The 20,902-nt window shown below is 40.5% G+C and overlaps 1 protein-coding gene across 1 annotated transcript; it reads left to right on the forward strand.

Annotated features, from left to right (window-relative positions):
• Window positions 1-434: 434 nt before the first annotated feature.
• Window positions 435-5,550, forward strand: LOC124777534 (zinc metalloproteinase nas-4-like). Its single transcript, XM_047252989.1, has 3 exons — window positions 435-528; window positions 2,823-3,131; window positions 5,531-5,550. Exons 1-3 carry the CDS (start codon window positions 435-437, stop codon window positions 5,548-5,550), a joined length of 423 nt encoding a protein of 140 aa, XP_047108945.1.
• The last annotated feature ends 15,352 nt before the right edge of the window (window positions 5,551-20,902 follow it).

Consider the following 20,902-nt stretch of genomic DNA (forward strand, 5'->3'; position numbering starts at 1 on the left):
TGTGTGTGTGTGTGTGTGTGTCACTTCTGCCTTTCAGTGAGTCATCTCCTTCATTCCTAAATAATTAGTTACTAAACGGAAAAAAAACAAACTTTCTATACATTCTTAATATTGACACTTGCATGTAATGCATGTACCATTTTTTACCTCTAAATTTTTAATCTTTTTGTCTCTAATTTTAATATTATTATCTGAGTCCTACTTATTTGTGGTGTATTTTCCTGTACAGCCTTCAGAGGAAAGGCACTAAGTGCCCAAAAGTGGCAAAGAAATTACATTTTCACTATGCAACTGGTTACCTATTGTTTCATTACATTTGACAACATCATTTCATAATGGTTTTCAGAAACTTCCATTTGAATGTTCTGAGTATTTTATACAAAAATTGCATCAGCAAAACAAACTTCTGTCTTCCCAAATTTAAAAATATTGAAATGACTGAAGAGGAACATATATATACACAAAGTTACAATCTGTTCAGAATCATAATTTTTCATAAGGAACGAAATGATGAACTTTGTACTGCAGGTCATTAAATTTCTCAGGTGATGTTAAACAGTGATTAATGTATGTGGCACAAAAGTAAAACCATCAATATACAACATAAAAAATTGCAGTTCGTTGAGTACTTTAGTATATGCATTTATCATCTACTCCCGTGTGAAAATCTAGTCCTGTTAAATTACAGTGTGCGTCAATGTTGTATCAGCAGCAGAGTGAACTTTTCCTTTGTCATATTCCTATCCACATCCTGTACTACCTCTCTTTCTCAGTGCTTACCTCTCCCTCACTTTCCCATATTCATCACACATACTCGATCCAACATGAGAACTCAATATACTTAGGTCACAAGAGCAATAAAACTGACCTCACTCTCTTTGAATTCAGTTGTAATTATTTTGAGGAAATGAGACCACTCACCAGAAATCAGAAGCATTGAGTCATCAACAAGCATACACAAAAAAGAAAGAAAACTTGCTAGCTTTTGAGCAAAAGTACAAATACACAAAGAAAAAGCACACGTACCTCACCTCCCCACACTCACACACCTATGCCCCTACGTGGGGCACCGGCTGTGCACACAGTGCCAGTGCTGCATTATGGCAGGTGGGCTAGACTGGAGTTTGGGTTGTGTTGGATGGTGTGCTGAGGGGAGGGGGGGGGGGGGGGGGAGCTGGTGGCTCAGAGGGAGGCATCCAGTTTGCCAGCTGGGAATGCAAGAATGCAAGTAGGAGAGGGGGGGAGGAGGGGGGGGGGGAGGTGCACAGGCTAGGCAGCTAGGCATGTGAAGCACAATTGTCACAGCCAGTGGGGCAGTGGTGCATGCTGAAAATTTCGTGGGGATGTGATTTGGCGGGAGGTGACAGAATGGAGGAAAGGGAAACCTCAGCACCTTCTCCATCCACTTCACAAGATCCTCCTCAACCCAACTTGCCACCTTCCTGGATGTTGACCTTCATCTCCATGATGGCTCCACCCCCACATCCGTCAACATTAAACACACTGAACGCCAACAGTATCTGCATTTCAACAACTGACATCCCTTCCACACCAAAAAGTCCTTCCCATATGGCCTGGTCATCCTTGACAATGTGTCTGCAGTGACGAGAATTCCTTTGTCCAGTATGCTCAAAGACTTCTGAAGGCCTTCACAGACAGGCACTATCCCCCAAACCTAGTCCAAAATCAGATTTCCCATATTTTATCCTCACACTCCCAATCTCCCACCACCCTCAATAATCAGCTACAAAGGAGTGCTTCCCTTATCACCCAGTATCACCCAGAACTGGAAAAACTGAACCACATCCTTCGTCAGGGCTTTCATTATCTCTCATCATGCCCTGAAATGAGGGACATTCTACCCAAGTTCCTTCCCACCCCTCCTAAACTGGTGTTCCACTGCCCACACAACCTACATAACATCCTAACATCTTAGTCCATTCCTATGTCACTTCCACTCCCAACCCTTTGTCACAGGGATCATATCCCTGTGGAAGACAAAGGAGCAAGACCTGCCCAGTTCACCCACCCAATGCTTTCTATTCCAGTCCTGTCACAGGCTTATCCTACCTCATCATAGGCTGGGTGAAAGCAGCCATGTCATATACCAACTGTGCTGTGTCGGTATGGCTACCAACCTGCTGTCCACCAGAATGAGTGGCCACCACCAAACTGTTGCCAATAACAGAATTGACCACCTGGTAGCACAACATCCAGGTAAACATAACATGCTCAATTTCAGTGGCTGCTTCATAACCTGGGCAATCTGGATCCTTCATACCACTACCAGCTTCTCTGAACTATGCAGATGAGAGTTATACTTGCAACAGTAGAACACTGTCTCCACACCCTCCACCTAACAGTTTCCCCTTCCTTCATACATCACCTTCAGCATGTGCCCCCCTCCCGGCTCTGACAACTGTGCATCATGTGCCTAGCCTGTGAGCCTGAGCACCTCACACATTCCCAGTCGGTAAATTGACTATCTCCCTCCAAGCCATTAGCCACTCACCCCCAACCTTTCTGCCTGCCTCCCAGCTCACTCCCTCCACATTTCCTACCCAAAACAATCCGCACCCATTGTATTCCACCTGCTCAACTCCAGCTCTGACATTGTGTGTACAACTAGCACCATGTGGGTTTTCTGTCTTTTTTGTGTGTGCCTCTCAACTGCTCAACACTTCTGCTTTTTTGTGAGTGGCCTCCTTTAATCCAGAGTATTTACCTTATACCAGAACTCTTCTACAAAATTATTCTCTTTTGAATTTACTCGTGCTCATCACAAAACTAAATAATAAATTAAATGTAATACTTTGTTTTAGCAAAGAAGGAAGAAAATATGGTTACTGAAGCCATGGAGGGTATTGAAAATAAAACATGTGTCAAATTCACAAAGCAGGAGAAGCAGAAGCAATATATTTTCTTGACGAAAAAGAGAGATGGGTGTTATTCAATGGTTGGCTATCGTGCAACAGCTCAAGCTCATACATTGAATTTACAGTCCCCAGAATGTTTTGATCAGGTGGGAACAATTCAGCATGAACTTCTACATGTACTGGGTTTACTTCATGAGCAAGCAAGACCTGACAGAGATGATTTTGTGAAGATTTACTGGGACAATATGGATAAGGGTAAGGTTTAAAATTGTTATACTAAACTATTGCACAGTTAGCAAAATTTATTACAAAACTGTCACACATAAATGTGTCCTGAAATTTTATCTGTAACATATTATGGAATAGTTATACTCTAATTTAGCTGCTAAAACTCTTCCTCATTACTCCTTACAGACACAACAAATTGTCCAGGTGCACATAGACGACATAGGAACTGAAATATTGGGTAATAAAACAAAAGCAGAAATGCTGAACTCTGTTTACATGGTTCCTTTGAAAAGGACAGTATGGAAGCACTTTCCAAATATAATTATAATACAACTGGAAAGACAAGTGGAATAGATAACACTGTCAGTGGCATTGAAAACTGCTGAACCACGTAAACTAAACATAACACCAAGGCCTAATGTAATCCCTGTTAAGTACAATACAGAATTTACAGCTTAGTTAGCCCACATATACTGTTATATCGACAGTAAATAATTTGCACAAAAAAGTGTTCCCAACATTGGAAGAAAGCACAGGTCACATCTGTCAAAAGAAGGGAAGCGGCAGAGATTCAAAAACTACCACCCAGAATGCTTGAGATTGATCTGCTATACACTGTGGTGACAAAAGTCATGGAATACCTCCTATTATCATGTCAGAGTGATGACAAAAGTCATGGGATACCTCCTCATATTGTGTCTGACTTCCTTTTTCCCAACATACTGCAGCAACTTGATGCGGCATGGACTCAACAAGGCACTGGAAGTCTTCTGCAGAAATATTGAGCCATGCTGCCTCTAAAGTCACCCACAAATGTGAGAGAGTTGCTGGTGCAGGATTCTGTGCATAATATAACCTCTTGATTATGTCCCATAATATTCGATGGGATTCATGTTAGGCAATCTGGGTGGCCAAATCGTTTGCTTGAACTGTCCAGTATGTTCTTCAAACCAGTCACAAACAGCTGTGGCCCGGTTAAATTGTGCATTGTCATTCATAAAAATTCCACCATTATTTGTGAAAATGGAGTCCATGAATGGCTGCAAATGGTCTCCAAGTAACTGAACAGGGCAGAGGACCTAGACCATTTCACGTAAACACAGCACTCACCATTATGGGGCCACCACCAGCTTGCTCAGCACGTTGTAGACAACTTGGGTTTATGGCTTTGTGGAATCTGCGCCACACTTGAATCTTATCATCAGCTCTTACCAACCACAATTGGGACTCATTCCACCAGGCCATTGTATTCTACTCAGCTAGGATCCAACTGATACGGTCATGAGCCCAGGAGAGGTGCTGCAGACGATGTCATGTTGTTAACAAAAGTGCCTGCATCATTCATCTGCTGCCATAGCCCATTAATGCCAAATTCCACAACACTGTATTCACAGATATGTTTGTCATATGTCCCACATTGATTTATGCTTTTATTTCACTCATTGTTACTTGTATGTTTGCTTTGGCAACTCTATGTAAATGCCATTGCTCTTGGTCGTTAGGTGAAGGCCATTGGTTACTTTGTTGTCTATGGTGAGAAGTAATGCCTGAAATTTGGTGTTCTTGGCACTCTCTTTACACTGTGGATCTTGGAATATTGAAGTCCCTAATGAGTTCCAAAATGGAGTGTCCCACATTCAACGTCTGTTAATTCCCATCGTGTGGCTGTGATCAAGTCAGACAACTTTTCATACAAATCACGTGATTACAAAGGACAGCTCCACCAATGCACTGCCCTTTTATACCTTTTGTATGCAATACTACTGCCATCTGTATGTGTGTTTATCCCTATCCCATGACTTTTGCACCTCAGTTTTGAATCTTAAAAAATATTTGGAGCTCAAATGCGATTAGTTATCTAGAACAGAATGATTCCATCCTTGCTACCCAGCTTGGATTTTGAAAAAAATTGTTCATACAAAACCAAACTCTCACTTTTTTCACATGACTTTGTGAAGGCTATGGATTTATGCAATCAGGTGCATGCCATATTTCTTGACTTCCAAAAAGCAATTGACTAATTACCATACTAATGTTTATTATTGAAAAGAAACATTAGTATGGTAATTAATTGACTAATTACCATACTAATGTTTATTATTGAAAATAAACATTAGTATGGTAATTAGTCAATATAGTGAATATAGGAGGTTGAATGAATTCAAGCTCTCTTGGTAGGGAAGATGCAGCATGTTATCTGGGATGGTGAATCATCAACAGATATAGAAGTAACTTTAGGCTTGCTCCAGGAAAGTATATTGGCACTCTGGGTGACCTGTCAGACAATATTAACAGTAACCTCAGAGCTTTTCATAGGTGACTCTCTACAGCTGTTAAATAATATGATGAAAGCATATTTGTACTATCAGCTATACAACTGTATGTTTATTATCTACTGGTTTTGATTGTTACAATCACCTTTACAGGAAGGCTGGGTTATATTTGACAAAAATGTATGATGGAGGAACACTGTTTTTCTCCTGTGAAGATGATTGTAATAATCAAAAGTGGTAGAGAATAAACATGTAATTTTAAAGCTGACAGCACAAATATGATTTTTTCCCCAAAGTAACCTCAGACTTTTTGTAGATGATTCAGTTACATATAGGAAAGTACTATCTTAAAAAGTCTGCACTAATGTGTAGGTAGAGCTTAATAAGATTTCAAAGTGGTTCAAATAAAGGTAAAACATGACTAACAAGGGATATTGAATGTATGCAGCAGGGGTGTCCAATCTTTTTGATAACCTGCACCACAATGGAAGAAGGAGAGTATTTTTGGGCCACAAATAATCTGTTTCACAATAACAATAACTGCTGAGAAAAACATGAGACACTTGCATGGCAGAAGTTTCAAATTGAAAATATTCAATGTAACACGACTTTACATAAACAGAATTTTATGGATTTTCTCTCCCCCCCCCCCCTTTCCCCAAACACAAAACTGCCATGGTATTATTATCAGTGTGGAGGAAACTGATGGTGGTAGTGACATAATATTCTGCGAAGCATGAAGTTATGCATTTATCTCTTGCGGAATCTATGAGAGAACTGTAACTGATTACTTTTCTTTACAGATACACCTACATTTTTATGAAAATTAATTTCATACTGAATGAATTTGCATATTTTTGCTAAAACAGATCAGTACAGTCAGTAATAACTGTTTTCTTTGCTACATTTTGAGCTTGTAAGTTACCATGTTTGGATTGCTGAAGCTTTTTCATGTGAAAGGATTTCAGTTTATCATTTCATAAATGCTGCAACCTTTTTTTTACATGATCTGATTAGTTGCAGACAATGCTCTGTAAATGACTTTGTTAAAATTACTTGTAACACATGTAATGTTTGCATATCTTTTTCATATTATTTTTTGTTTTGAATGACACCTTCATTCACATAGGACTGTTGTACCAAATCATACATTTTTGGAACATTCACAACTAGCCCTTTGTTGTCTGGAAACAATGAAATTTTCAACAACCAGTACATTCCAGATTGAGTGACTAAGCAAAACATGAATAATGTTTAGTAATGATAAGCCATTTGTATGTGCTAGCATTACAGTCATTGTCATCCCAGTCTAAAGCTATGTGCCACTTGTTAAGAAGAACATATAGCCTTTAGGTTACTAAACTGCTCAAAAAAGAAGGAGAAAGTTAAGATGGTGACTTTGATGCTTCACATGTTCTAAATAGTCTCCCCCACTTGAATCTAATGCATAGAACATTCATACAACCAGATGAAACTGTCAGATAAATCCTTCTTTGGGATATTTTTCAACTCACATATCACATTGGCTTAAATGTTAGTTATGTCACGAAAGTGTTCACCCTTTGTGCAAATTTCTGCAATCTGTCATTTTGTGGTAGGTTTGTATTGTTATGCTGCTGAATAATTTCATTGTACATGCCTAAATTTTTTGAAGTTCTACCCGGCCAGCTCAGAGGTGAGGGGGCTAGCTCGGGGCGGTGAGTCAGTTGGTACGTCAACAAGGCATTTTGCCAATGTAGTGGAAGGTTGGGCACCAGATGGGCATTGCCACATAATCTCTGAGCAATGGAAGCAGAAGTGCAAACGCTTCTGTGCTACACAACAGGGTAGTATGAAGCAACATGCCATAACTTCAGCACTAGGACACCACTGCAGTAGCCAAATGTTGCTGAAAGACTCAAGCTCTTCAAACCAGATTAATTACTGACTTGCCATAGTTAGGCAAGGAGTGCTGACAAGGACCAATAAATGAGTGCAAATTTAATCATGTAGCCAGAACCACTGTGTCATAGGTGCAGGCTCAGCTCTTTAAATAATGAGGCTTTCAGAGCTCAAAAACACATCCAGTCCTGCTGCCATTCTGTCCATTTCATTAGAACCAGAGAGAGTGATGGTCTATTGAGTTTCAGTGAAACCATGACAAGCTGATCAATGGTGGTCTGCCCGATACCCACTTGCAGACTTCAACACCAAGACACAGCCAACCTAATGCAAACCACAGCTGTGGTCCACTGTTGCTGCCCACTGAGGGTCAATTGTGGGTGGTCTGTATGCTGTCATATCCACACTGTCCAGGCACTGAGCACTTGCATAGCCTTCTAGCTGACTTGCGAAAATCTACTGCAGTCATGGTCATTCCAAGGTGGATGACCAGAGCCTAGTCTTCACGAAACCCGATGTCCTGGACTATGCACAGTTGGCTGTTCTCACCTGATTGTGTGATGGGCTGTCTATGAGAGCACTGAGGTGAGTGTCATACTGCACCACAAAAAGTCTGGAGAGGCAATGCCTACCCATCCCCACACTACGGCTGGCACAGCACACAGCTGCAGCCACTGGCCTGTGGCTTCAATGTCATGTCTCATCAGCACTTCTTCGCAGTTCACTCTTACTCCTGTCAACTGTCCGATGCACAGAGATACTTTGTTATTTTGTAAACTCATCCTGGAAAATAAATGTTATTGCAGCTCCAGGCATCCTGGACCACTCCTCACACTCTGTGCCTGGCCTCCTACACACACACACACACACACACACACACACACAGACACACACACACACACACTAAGTGACTCCCACTCCCCGGGTTGCAGCAATACTGATAACCACTAATCGCATCACCCATGATAACTTTTTTAAAGAATTGTCTGACTTTTGTGGCAGCATTCGGTCCCCCCCCCCCCCTCCCTCCCCCCCCTCACACGACACCCCTCTGGGAGTCAAGGTTTGTGGCACAAATTTTGCGCAAACTTTTATGTTCTCAAAACATTCTGGAGGATGTCTTGAATACTTGATTTAGAGATGTTGTTTCATTGTGATTTGTGCCACAACAACACTGACACACTACAACTGCATGTCTAGTGCCTACTACTTAACATTGCCGGCTCACAACTGACTGATCAAATCCACATCTGTTCTTTATAGTAGTTTGTTCAAGCTGCCACTGTAATTACTGTGCTGAAACCACTTAAATGCCACAATAAAATCAGTATTTGAACTGTATGCATGGACAGTGTATGTTTCTGCTGGTCAGAAACCTCTTTCACAATAGATCATTACATATAAGAACAACTAACTACTATCATGATATGCAAACCCACAAACAATGTGCGTTTGAAGAGACTAATCACCAATGATAATCAGTCTGTTATTCATCACTCAGAATGGAATTTGTGTAGCCCATCTCTGTGCAGCTAGAGTAAACCTTATGTACAAATGTGAGAACATTTTCTAAATGTTTGTATAGCACGTATCTGAGGCCAGATGTGGGTACTATCCCAATATTCATATATTTGAATGTGGAAAACTGCCCAAAAACTACATCCGTATTGGTTAGCTCACCAGCTCATCATTATTACATGAGGCGAACTCAGTCTGAGTTAGGCTAACCTCCCCATGTTCCAAAATGGCGCACTCAGCTGTCCGGACGGTTCATTGAATGTGTGCCTCATATAGGTTGACTTGTGTCAATAACACTAACTGATGACTGCTACTTACGAATCTTGGTGCATAGGTACCCCAAGGAGAGTGCAGATCGCCTTTTAGGAGACAACTGGAAAAGCTGTGTCTGCCCATACAGTACGCATCCATCTCCACATGAGCAGTTTGGCCCATAGGCATCCAATAGAAATAACACAAAACCCCTGACTTGCTGATGCTTGGAGGAGGTGGCCAAGGGAAAGCACGGAATGGACCCTGGAACAATGCCATGAGATTCTCTTATTGGTGATTCTAGGATTTGTCTGATGATCATTGTAGAAGAGTGTAGAGGTAGCCAGGTATCATTGCATGTCTCAAGCATGCAGTCCCATAGGTTCAGCAGGGAGGTGGCTCAGTCATGTTTTTGGCCAGTGTCATGTACAAATGTACATGTCTCTCACCACTATTAAAAGTAATTTGAAACCTTACAGTCTCAAGACAGGATCTTTTAACTTAGTTTTTCAGCCGTACAGTCAACATTTCAATGACATGTTTATCTTTTGCAACAATAATGCATAAACACACCACAACCACCTCACAAAAACATTTCTCCAGGATCCAGAAATCAACCAAACTGAATGGTCTGCTGCATCTGGTGACCAAACCTAATTGAACATATTTGGAACCAGTTACAATTTGCTTTGTTTCATCATGAGAACCCTCCTTGAACACTAGAAACCTTGGGAATTATTTATCAGAGTAATTTCCTACTCCTATGTGACTGCATCTATGTCTACAGGCTGGAGAAAAATTGTGTTACAAATTTTAACCCTAGATAACTGATGCCAGTAGGAACCAAAACTACGAATGTTGTATAGGTGGAGAATGCACAATTTTAAAACTACAGAAACTTATCGCCACGTGCTCCGATTGGCCACAGGATTGGCCTGTTACCTGATTCTCTGGACAATGTATGACCATGAATGCTTTGCCTGCCTGAGATCATGACATATCGAAGGACGCCCGCATGCTCGGTGGTAGCTCACCAGCCTTCCACACTGGGGGCCTGTGGGTGAATCCACCAGGGTCTTGACACATTCATTGTAGTTTCATGATAAGATGTACTGGGAACAAACCCATCAACAGCTGTTAGTTTGAGAACAGAAAGGCTTTTGCAAATTGTGTAGGCCCTGAAAAGGACCTTTTTTGTAGCTAGGACATTTTTTACTTAAAACAGGTGATGTAACTGGCGACCCTTTCACATGCCACAAGCTCGGTAATGTCGAACGGTGGTTTTCTAAACTCTTTCAAAGATTCCTGGCATTGCCATGATGTGATTTTGCAGCATGTTGAATGCAACCCATTAATTCGTCTTTGTTTCTAGGTGGTTTGCATTCGGTTGGTTGAACTAGAAACTTGAAGAATCCCCATAGGAAAAGTCCGATGGCGTCATGTCTGGTGATCATGGGGGCCACGTCCTACGAGCATCTCTGCCAATTACCCGGCCGTCGAAGAGTTCCTTTAAATAACCACACACAGCAAGACTGTTACGTGCGTGTGCTCCATCATGCTGCAACCACATGTGTAGCCGTATGTCCAGGGGAACATCTTCCAGCAGGCCGGGTAGAGTTTCTTGCAAAAAGTGAAGCTAATTTTCCCCGGTAAGCGAGGGGATAGACGGACCAGCCCAATCAGATGTTCACCCACAATACCTTCCCAAATGTTGAGCAAAAATCATTCCTAGTGTTTGTGGATGTACGTGATGTGAGGTTTTCCCCTTGCCCAGTGATGAACGTTTCAAGTGTTGTAAAGGCCATCCCGATGGAAGGTGCACTCATCAGTAAGCAACACAATGATGGGGAGGTTGGGATCTCATACAGCATGTCGCAGAAACCACTGGAAAAACCCTAGCCTGTGTTCATAGTATGCCACAGGATGTATGTCTTGGACAGGCCGGAAACTAAATGGGTGCTGGCTGCCATCCCTCAAAACCTTCCAGACTTACCGATGAGTGACCCCCAAGTCGTGTCCAGCCGCTCGAGTACTTGCCATAGGTTCTTCCTCAAAGCACTCGAGAACAGTCTCTTCAAGTGCAGCATCCCGTCGTGTTCAAGGTCAGCATGACCATGATATCCTGGTAAAGAGCCTGTTTCACCAAGTCGCTGGTGAATTGCTGTAAACGTTTGTGGGTGTGGGTGGCACCTTGGGGTACCGTTCCTCATACAACCGTTGAGCTTCATGCGCATTACCATTGGCTAGTCCATAAACAAAAACCGTATCTCATTGTAGTTCAAATGAATACTGTGCTGCCATGCTTACTGTGTGACTAAATTGCAGGTGATGTGTGTGTGCTCCAAAGCGAAGCTTATGTGTGAATGGCTCTGACGTGAGGTGGAGACAAACAGCAAGACCTATTCAGCACGTGAGCATATCACATTGGGATAGTGACAATGGAGGGACGTTTGTGTGTGTGAACTGACAACCATAGCGCTGCTTGTCAACCAACGAATGGCAACAGGGCAATCCCATTTCTAATTGGGTTGTGTGGTGCCAAGTTTCTATAGTTTAAAAATGGTGTGTTATTGGCCTACACAACATTAGTAATTTTGCTTCCTACTGGCATCAGCTATCCAGGGTTAAAATTTCATGACACAGTTTTTCTCTGCCCTGTCTATTAAATATTATTGGAGCATTCTTGTTTTTCTTTCTGATTTATGACCACTTTGCTCTTGTGGTTAACTTGACTGGTCCCAACTTTTACTATATAGGATTACTTTATCAAATATTGGGGATATCTTTTAACTTCCATTAATTTCCATAATTTAGTACTGATAATACAATCAAGTGCCTTTCATATTCTATGACTAACAAGGATGTTATTAGGTATATTAATTTCTTTGTTAAATCAACTGCTCTAGCACAAACATGTAATCAGAACATGAACCACATTGTTCTTCTGTTAGAAGGGCTTCACTAGTTCTATTTAATCATCTTGTCACTATTTTTACGAATTTTTTTGTAAACCAAATTAATAAAACTTTTTCTGTGATGTCTTCATCAAATATGCAGTGTGTTACACTTTCTCATACTGTAAATGTCCTTCAACAAACATTTGATAAGCCCAACAGCTTGTATTTAACTTCCAGTGGTGCATAATAAATTAGTGAAGATTAATTTACAGCCCAATCGTGTAAAATGATTGGCTTGAGCTAAATATTTCACTGAGAAAATGCATTATGTTTACAAACTAATTGACATGTTTCACATTGGAGTGCTCACAAGTCTGGTTCATGAAACTTGCAAATTAAGCTAAATTGCTGGCTTCCTTGGGCTCAAAAACCATGATTTTCTTGGATTCTCTCTGGTTATTAGAAAATTCTTACCACATGATTTGCAGAAACAACTACATCCATGTGTGACATGCTAGCACATCAACAACTACATCTACACTGTGGAAACCACTGTGAATAGCTTAGCAGAGAGTAAGCCTGATTTATCAAATTTGGACAAAGGACAGCTTGTGATAACCTGATATCTGGGAAAGAATAGCATGAAAATGCTGTCATTCTTCAAATGATTTGTTGCAACTATTATAAATATGTATTTGAAATAAACAAACAGTGATGGGTACAGTGATAAACACCATTGTCTAAAAGAATGAAAAGGTTATTAACTCATCTATAGTGGACTGATGTGTAAAGATAGAAACATGTAACAGGCAACCCTGTTCACATTACGGTGTGAATAGTATTTCCTGTTATGTGCTTTTATATTTCACACAATGGTCCTCTATAGGTGAGTGGTTGCCCTTCCCTTTGTTTTATGTATTTTTCTATCAGGGAATTTCCATTATTGTTAGACAACAATAAGCCCTGTATATCCATACCACATCACATATTGTGAACATTAGAAGCTTGTCCATGCTATATAGTAGAACAGATGGTAATTTAGAGTGCAGTTGCTGGAGTAATATACAGTAAGAGATACCAGGTCTCTTCAGATCACACCATTCATTGCACATTGCTGCTGCAGTGTATCTGCAACGCATGGGGTAAGAGAATGTTGCCACAAAAAAGAAAATAAACCGAAAGTTCGTCATCTTTTAATAATGTTAATGACTGCTGAAAAACAAAGTTCTTGCAATTTGGGGGTGGGGGTAACTTGGTATATGAATGTGTGACATCTGTTCTTTTGGATGTGCCCCAAAGAATAGACACCTCACATTCATATAATTGATTTTGTTGATGGGTAATAAATCTACCACCTTCAGTGTGGATGCACAGTTACATCTAATGTCCTGTGAGAATTTCAAAATATGAGCATGGAGGGCATGGACAGGGACTGTGGATAGATGGTACTAGATGGGAGTGTGGGTCGGCTAAGAGGTGTGCCAAAATAGTCTACGCTTTCCTGATAAACACTGTGTCCAGGTGGCACAGTGGTTAACGCAACAGCCTAGTAAACAGGGGATTCCAGGTTCGAGTCCAGGTCTGTCACAGATTTTTCACTTGTCGCCGCTGATTCCACATACAGTCCCGATGCAGCTGACAGCAACAGTCCCTTCTTCCCTCCCCCCCCCCCCCCCTCCCCCCTTCATAACTGAACGGTTGCAATTGTATCTAAACAAACTGATTATATATGTTTCTAGCAATGGATGAAAGTAATATTGATGAATACTTGGACATGATGTTATTGAAAATTAAATTTTAGTGTTCAAAAGGTGAAATTATCTACATGGGTACTACCTGATAATATAACTGTTAATTAAGCAACCTGAATTAGCTTTAGTGTCATTTGAAAGATAAGCTATCATATGAAGAATGAGCTGTTACATTTTGCTGCAAATAATTTTTTGTTATGTTGTTACAAAACTGTGTATGTGTGCATGACTGTTGGTCCAAAAAGTTTTTAATTTGTACTTGTGAGTGCAGTAATATTACAGGAAATCAAGGAACAATTTCACCTTCTTGGTTATATAAAAATAGAATGCAGCTTGTACCAATTCTAGTGACAGTATTATGGTAAAATGATCTGCCTTGGTCTTACAGATAGGACCATAAAATTTGTGAAGTGCATCAGTATTAGTGATGGCCATTCATGACAAATGGTCTTCCCCACTGTACTTTGCACTGTACAGTAGGACAGCTCTTGATATAACAAGGCCGGAATCATGCTACAGGATTTTCACAGCATGCTGATGAATTCTAGTTAATGTCCTTATCCCGCCACTCACATTTGTCTGTTTTTAACTTTATCAAACACACTGAGCAACATTCATATCTCAAAGGCTGTCAGCTCATAAGCTTTAGGACTGTCTAACTGTACATGATAATGTGGTAATGTTCACCTCTGAGTGGCTGTAAAAGATGTGTAAAATCTATGCTGTGACAATATGGTGCAATCATGTAAGTCAAAAGGGAAACAATGTATTATTATTAGGCTGGCGGTGTACTCATCTGGCTGATCCAATCATTCTTTTCCATGAAGTGTAGGGCTGAATTTCTTCAGCATAATACCACTGATGAAATATTCATATGTGAATGAACTACTTATTTGCTGAACTGTTTATTTTTCACACATTTGCAAAAATGATTGAGCTCATCCAAATGTAATAGATTAGAACTGTTCAAAAAACTATTAGAAAATATTAATTTTGTTACAGCTTACCATCCCGATTTTATAAAGGCTAAAGAACCTGAGTTTACAACTTTTGGGTTACCATATGACTACAACAGCATCATGCATTATCCTCGTACTGCATTCTCAAAGGATGGAAAGTTACCAACAATTGTTGCTAAGGTACTGTAACCTGATTATAGCATGCTTTACATAACTGAAGTGATTCCTGCTCAGGTTGTACAAATTCTATATTATTATGTAGTGTGAAACAGGAGCACCCTTACCAATTGCCAAAACAGCAGCAAATGAAGCAGGTATACAGAATGAATAAAATAAAATGAATAAAATAAAATAAAATAAATAATGCTAGGTGTAAAGGCAACCATTCAAGACATGACTGAGGCACTGAAGGGTCAACAGACACTTAAATGAAGTGTAAGACACTCTATATTGTAGCTAACTAATTACAACACACACTCACACTCACACTCACACTCACACACACACACACACACACACACACACACACAGCCTCATTGTCCTAGCACAAAAATAAAGCCTATAGCCTCATTGTCCTGGCATAAAAATAAAGCCCGTGTAACTTTCAGCCAGCATCTTAATCAGTTGGAAAATTGGAAAAATTAAGTGGGAGATGTACATCTATGTAAGAGAAAATAAGTTCTATCTTGAAACCAGATATGAAGCAACTGTAATATATAACAATCAAAATTCAAATTTCAGAGTAGGGAGACAACAGCAGTTATGTTACTACCAGCTCCATTCATGCACTTTACTTCTGGTTCAGGGCCTGGAGCAACTTGCTCTTTCCTCCAGAACTGGAATTCCTTCTCTTTACTGTTTTTCCTGTTTCCAATGTGATTGTTTCTTTTCACAAAGAAACTATGTAAATTTTCCAAATCTATTTCCTTACATCAGATTTTTCCATTTCAGCAGATGGTAATTAGATGTTAGTCTTTTCTTTCATGTAATTTTTACAATAATTTTTATTGTTATGTTTTCAATTTAAATCTCATAATGTAATTTATAATTGCACAAAATATGGGAAAGGTAAACTCTTACTTGTCGAGGATTCATATGTGGCGCACAGAAAAGCATAATAGAAAACAATTAACACTAGTTTCAAGATCTTGCTCTTTTCTTTTAATAAGAGTAGATGCATCCACACACACAACCACACAGACACCCAATGTGTACATTTTTGTGTTAATGTGTGTAGTCTTATTAGAAAAAGAGCAAGTGTTTGAAAGATAGTGTTAACTGTTTTTTATTACATGTTCTTGAGTGTCATACCCAAATCCTTTGTTGGTAAGTGGTTATCTTTCCATTATTTTACATATTTTTCCATCCAAGAACTTCCATTATTGTTATTATACATAATTATATAGTCAAAATATGTTTACAATCTTTTTGTGTAGCTCTACTTAATTTTCTGAATTTCAAAGGGATGCCATATTCACTTTGAAATATTTAGCATAGTGAATTGCAAAGATGACTGCGTTACTGTATTACTGAAGAAAGAGATATGTCAAAAACTTGGAGTGAATGTTATTTGTGACAGTGGTCACTACATCAATGTAATCAGTTTATTCAACCATGGGGGTTGTACTTTGAATATGAATAGTAGAAAAATGGAGACTGCATGGACACCATTGCAACTAACGGAAAAAAATATGGAATGAAAATTAACACGAATAAAACAAAAGTATTGGCACTAGGAGGAAATAAGGAAATAAAAATTATGCTGAATGGAGGAACACTAGAACAGGTGCAAAATTTTAAGAATCTTGGAAGCAGGATAGACACCGACTGGAAGTGCACCACGGAAATTAAAACAAGGATAGCAATGGCGAAAGAGGCGTTTTATAAGAAAAGGAGAATCTTCTGCAGCGGTCTGGACAGAGAACTCAGAAAGAGACTCATAAAATGTCTTGTACGGAGTGTTCTTCTATATGGCGCTAAAACGTGGACTATGAGGAAAAAAGACAGAGAAAGGCTGAAGGCTTTTGAGATCTGGACATGGCAGAAGATGGAAAGAATAAGTTGGATGGACAGAGTAAAAAATGAAGAGGTACTGAGAAGAGTGGGAGAGAAAAGATAGTTACTAGATGTAATAAAGAGAAGAAAAAGAAATTGGATTGGGCACATATTAAGAAAGAATGACAGACTGATAAAAACAGTTTTAGAAGGTTATGTAGAAGGGAAAAGGAAGCGAGGAAGGAAGAGATTCCAGATACTGGATGACATGATGGACAGTGCAACATACAGCAGCCTTAAGAAGGAAGCAATGGATCGCAGAAAATGGAGAGCAGATAACTGATGATGATGAGTAGAAAAAGTTGGCCAGCAAGATGAGAGATATAGCAGTGAACATGTCCTGACCAACAGGTTATCTGCCAACATCTCAGGTTAAATTATACTCTCTTAGACTCTTCATAGTAGCTCGTGGAATGAGGAAATAGACAATTTAAAAGTGATCTGTCTGCTGGGTGGGAAAATAAGCTGTTCTGGAGAAAAATGGGTAAGGTTCCCGTCCAGAAATTCCTTATTTCCACAACCTGGCCTCACCCTCCTTGCCTAGGATCCTTCCCCAAAATACAGTTCTCTCAGCAGAGGAAAAAACAACTACCCATAACCGTAAGACACACCTTGATTTTATCATTCTTTTGGCAGACAAAGGCACCAACTCTATCACGCACAGTGATTACCTGACATGAGATATCCTTTCACCTGCAAATCCTGCTGCAGTGATCTCATCCGAGAAGTCTGACATAACCTCCAAGCTCAACTCAAATCCTTAGGCCAATCCCAGAAAATCTCTCCCACCCCATCCCCCTCCCAAATCCATCTCCCTCCTCGCTTTAACTGCTTCCTGCATACCCATATTCTGCATGCTTTCCAAAATCCATAAACCTAACAACCCCAGGAACCCCATTATTGCTGGTTACTGTGCTTCCAAACCTTGTTGACAAACATCTCCAACCAATTGCCTAGCCTCCCACAGCAAAAATGCAAACCACTTCCTTCACTGCTTCTCAACCATACACAACCCCTCTACTAGCTGGATGCCTGCACATTAATGTTGACACCACTTCTTTACACACCTTCACCCTGTGAATGGCGATGTTACTATTGGAAAAAATATCTCCCAATGTCTTACCTCCCAAAGTCCTACCAATAATAAACCTTCCCCACCCTGATGATCTACTACTCTTTTGGGGGAAGATTTAAAAACAACCCTGCAGGATGGTCTTGGACACCCACCTATGCCTACCTGTTTATCTAGAGATGACTTTCCTTGCCACTTGAGATCCTAAACCCTTTGTCTGCTCCAGGTTGATTCATGATATCTTCATAATCTTGACCCAGAGCCAAGACACCCTATTCTCATATCTCTATGGTCTCGTGCTCTTCAACCCAGCATACCATTTTCCTGGAAGTTGACCTCCACATTTCCAGTTCTCGTATAAAAACTTTTGTCCACACCAAGTTCAAGAATCATCAATAGTATGTGCATTTGGACAATGTCATCCCTTCCATACTACAAAGTCACTCACATACCGCCTAGCCATCCATGAATGGCATGTCTGCAGTGATGACCATCCCCTTGCCCAGTATGCTGGCTATCTTGCTAAGGCCTTAACGTACAGGTATTACCATTCAGACCTAATCCTAGAGCTCCCATACCATACCCATGTATGCCCATATGCCCCTAACCCTCTCACCTCCCTTACAAACCAGCTGCAAAGGAGCAGTCCTGTGTTATGTACAAAATATCCTGGGCAGTCATTAAATCACACCTATGCCCAGATGCAATACCTATCCTTTTCCATTGCCGTCAAGGCACATCGTAATCCTAGCATAGGTGACCCCCCCCCCCCCCCCCATCACCACCACCACCACCACCATCACCAATACCAGTCCATGAGAATATGGTTTGTCCATAAACACATCTTTCTATCCCACACTCCTCTTGCCTTCAGTTTCCTGTAGCTTTTGCTTCACACCCACCTCCACCACCATTCGCTATCACTCACAGCCTCCCCTTTGCAATCTCTCTCTCTCTGTTCTATCTCCCATTCCCAGTTCATTCTTAAATATCAATGTGTGTCACACACAACTCTCCTTTCCACACGAAGGTGAGCCCATTGATACCAAATTCCTATACCATCTGCTAGCAGCCTTTTCCTCCCAGTCATAAGGCAACCTTTATCCTCCTAGCCCCACTCCACCCTTCCCCCTCCTAGCCCCTCTCCACCCTTCCCCCTCCCCCTCCGTTCTCCCCTCAACCAATCTACCTAACCCTACTCCTCACCCAGTCAAATTGAAGGGCTGCTACAATGTACTCAGCTGGGAAAATGTAGCCATGTCTTTGTGTATTTGGTACCAGTTAGCTCTGAAAGAGGTCATTATCTGGAAGCCTAGCAACATTTTCAGTCTTGTTCATGTGCCACTCAACTACTATAGAGTAAATTTCTACCTTTGCTCCTTCCATTATTTGTGTACTTATAAGAAAATTATAAATTATATCCATATCAGAACAGAACAGTTTTTCATGACCAGTTATTAATTAAAGCTATTTTCTTCTGTGCAGCATAATGAAGACTTGGAACTGGGACAACGAAAGGCCCCTACAGATATTGATTTACAGAAGGTCCGAAAACTGTACCACTGTACTGAAAAATAGCAAGTGATACATTTTCAAAACTACACTGCGCAATAGAATTAAAGGATCACTTTTTAGAAACCCCATAATTGCCTCCCATTGTGGTACAAAGGTCCCATTGGCTCCAAGGCACCTACAACTTTCCTCTGTAATGATGATGCCCTGCGACGTCACCCTCGGACTTGGCGACACTTCAAACAGCAAGGTACCGATACACGCCACAGGCCATGGCTCAGAAGTTCATGTAAACTGTTACGTGAATTAATGATGTCACATTGGTGCATTTCTCCACAATTCTGGCCAATGCCACCATGGACATGTCACATGGCGAGGTGGTCATCACAGCCCCCTCTTATCCACATTTCACCCCACCTTTTGAATTCTCTGTGATGGACATCAGAACCATGAAATCAAGCATTGAAATTATGTGATTTTCTTATGAGTGGCCGCTCAGAACCAATGCAAAAAGGCCTCTGGGGGTGGCATAAATGTCAATGAAACCACCCTTTCTCTGGGCATAGATTCACACTCATTTTGTGATCAAAAATGACAGTTCACAATTCGAATGAGCAACGGTTTCTTGACAAGCTTTGACACTGCTGACACCCTTGGATGTTTCAACTCTTCCATAAGGACATTGTGGGGCTGCAGCACCAACAAACATGACCACATCCCTTTGGAGTGCAATGCGACCCTACTTTTTGCTCTCATGTACAGCTTGAAACTAGTACATCTACATCTACATGGATACTCTGCAAATCACATTTAACTGCCTGGCAGAGGGTTCATTGAACCACCTTCACAATTCTCTATTATTCCAATCTTGTATAGCACGCAGAAAGAACGAACACCTATATCTTTCCATATGAGCTCTGATTTCCCTTATTTTACTGTGGTGATCCTTTCTTCCTATGTAGGTTGGTGTCAAAAAAATATTTTCGCATTTGGAGGGGAAAGTTGGTGGTTGGAATTTCTTGAAAAGATTTCCATCGCAACGAAAAACATCTTTGTTTTAATGATGTCCAGCCAAATCCTGTATCATTTCAGTGACAATCTCTCCCATATTTCGCGATAATACAAAACATGTTGCCCTTCTTTGAACTTTTTCGATGTACTCCATCAATCCTATCTGGTAAGGATCCCACACTGCACAGCAGTATTCTAAAAGAGGACGGACAAGCAGAGTGTAGGCAGTCTCCTTGGTAGATCTGTTACATTTTCTAAGTGTCCTGCCAATAAAACGCAGTCTTTGATTAGCCTTCCCCACAACATATTTTGTGTGTTCCTTCCAATTTAAGTTGCTTATAATTGTAACTCTTAGGTATTTAGTTGAATTTACAGCCTTTAGATTTGACTGATTTATCGTGTAACTGAAGTTTAATGGATTCCTTTTAGCACTCATGTGGATGACATCACATTTTTCGTTATTTAGGGTCAACTGCCAATTTTCACACCATTCAGATATCTTCTCTAAATCATTTTGCATTTTGTTTTGATCTTCTGTGACTTTATTAGTCGATAAATGACAGCATCATCTGCAAACAACCTAAGACGGCTGCTCCCAAATCGTTTATATAGATAAG

The sequence above is a fragment of the Schistocerca piceifrons genome, chromosome 1 (genome assembly GCF_021461385.2).
Source record: "Schistocerca piceifrons isolate TAMUIC-IGC-003096 chromosome 1, iqSchPice1.1, whole genome shotgun sequence".
Taxonomy (NCBI): domain Eukaryota; kingdom Metazoa; phylum Arthropoda; class Insecta; order Orthoptera; family Acrididae; genus Schistocerca; species Schistocerca piceifrons.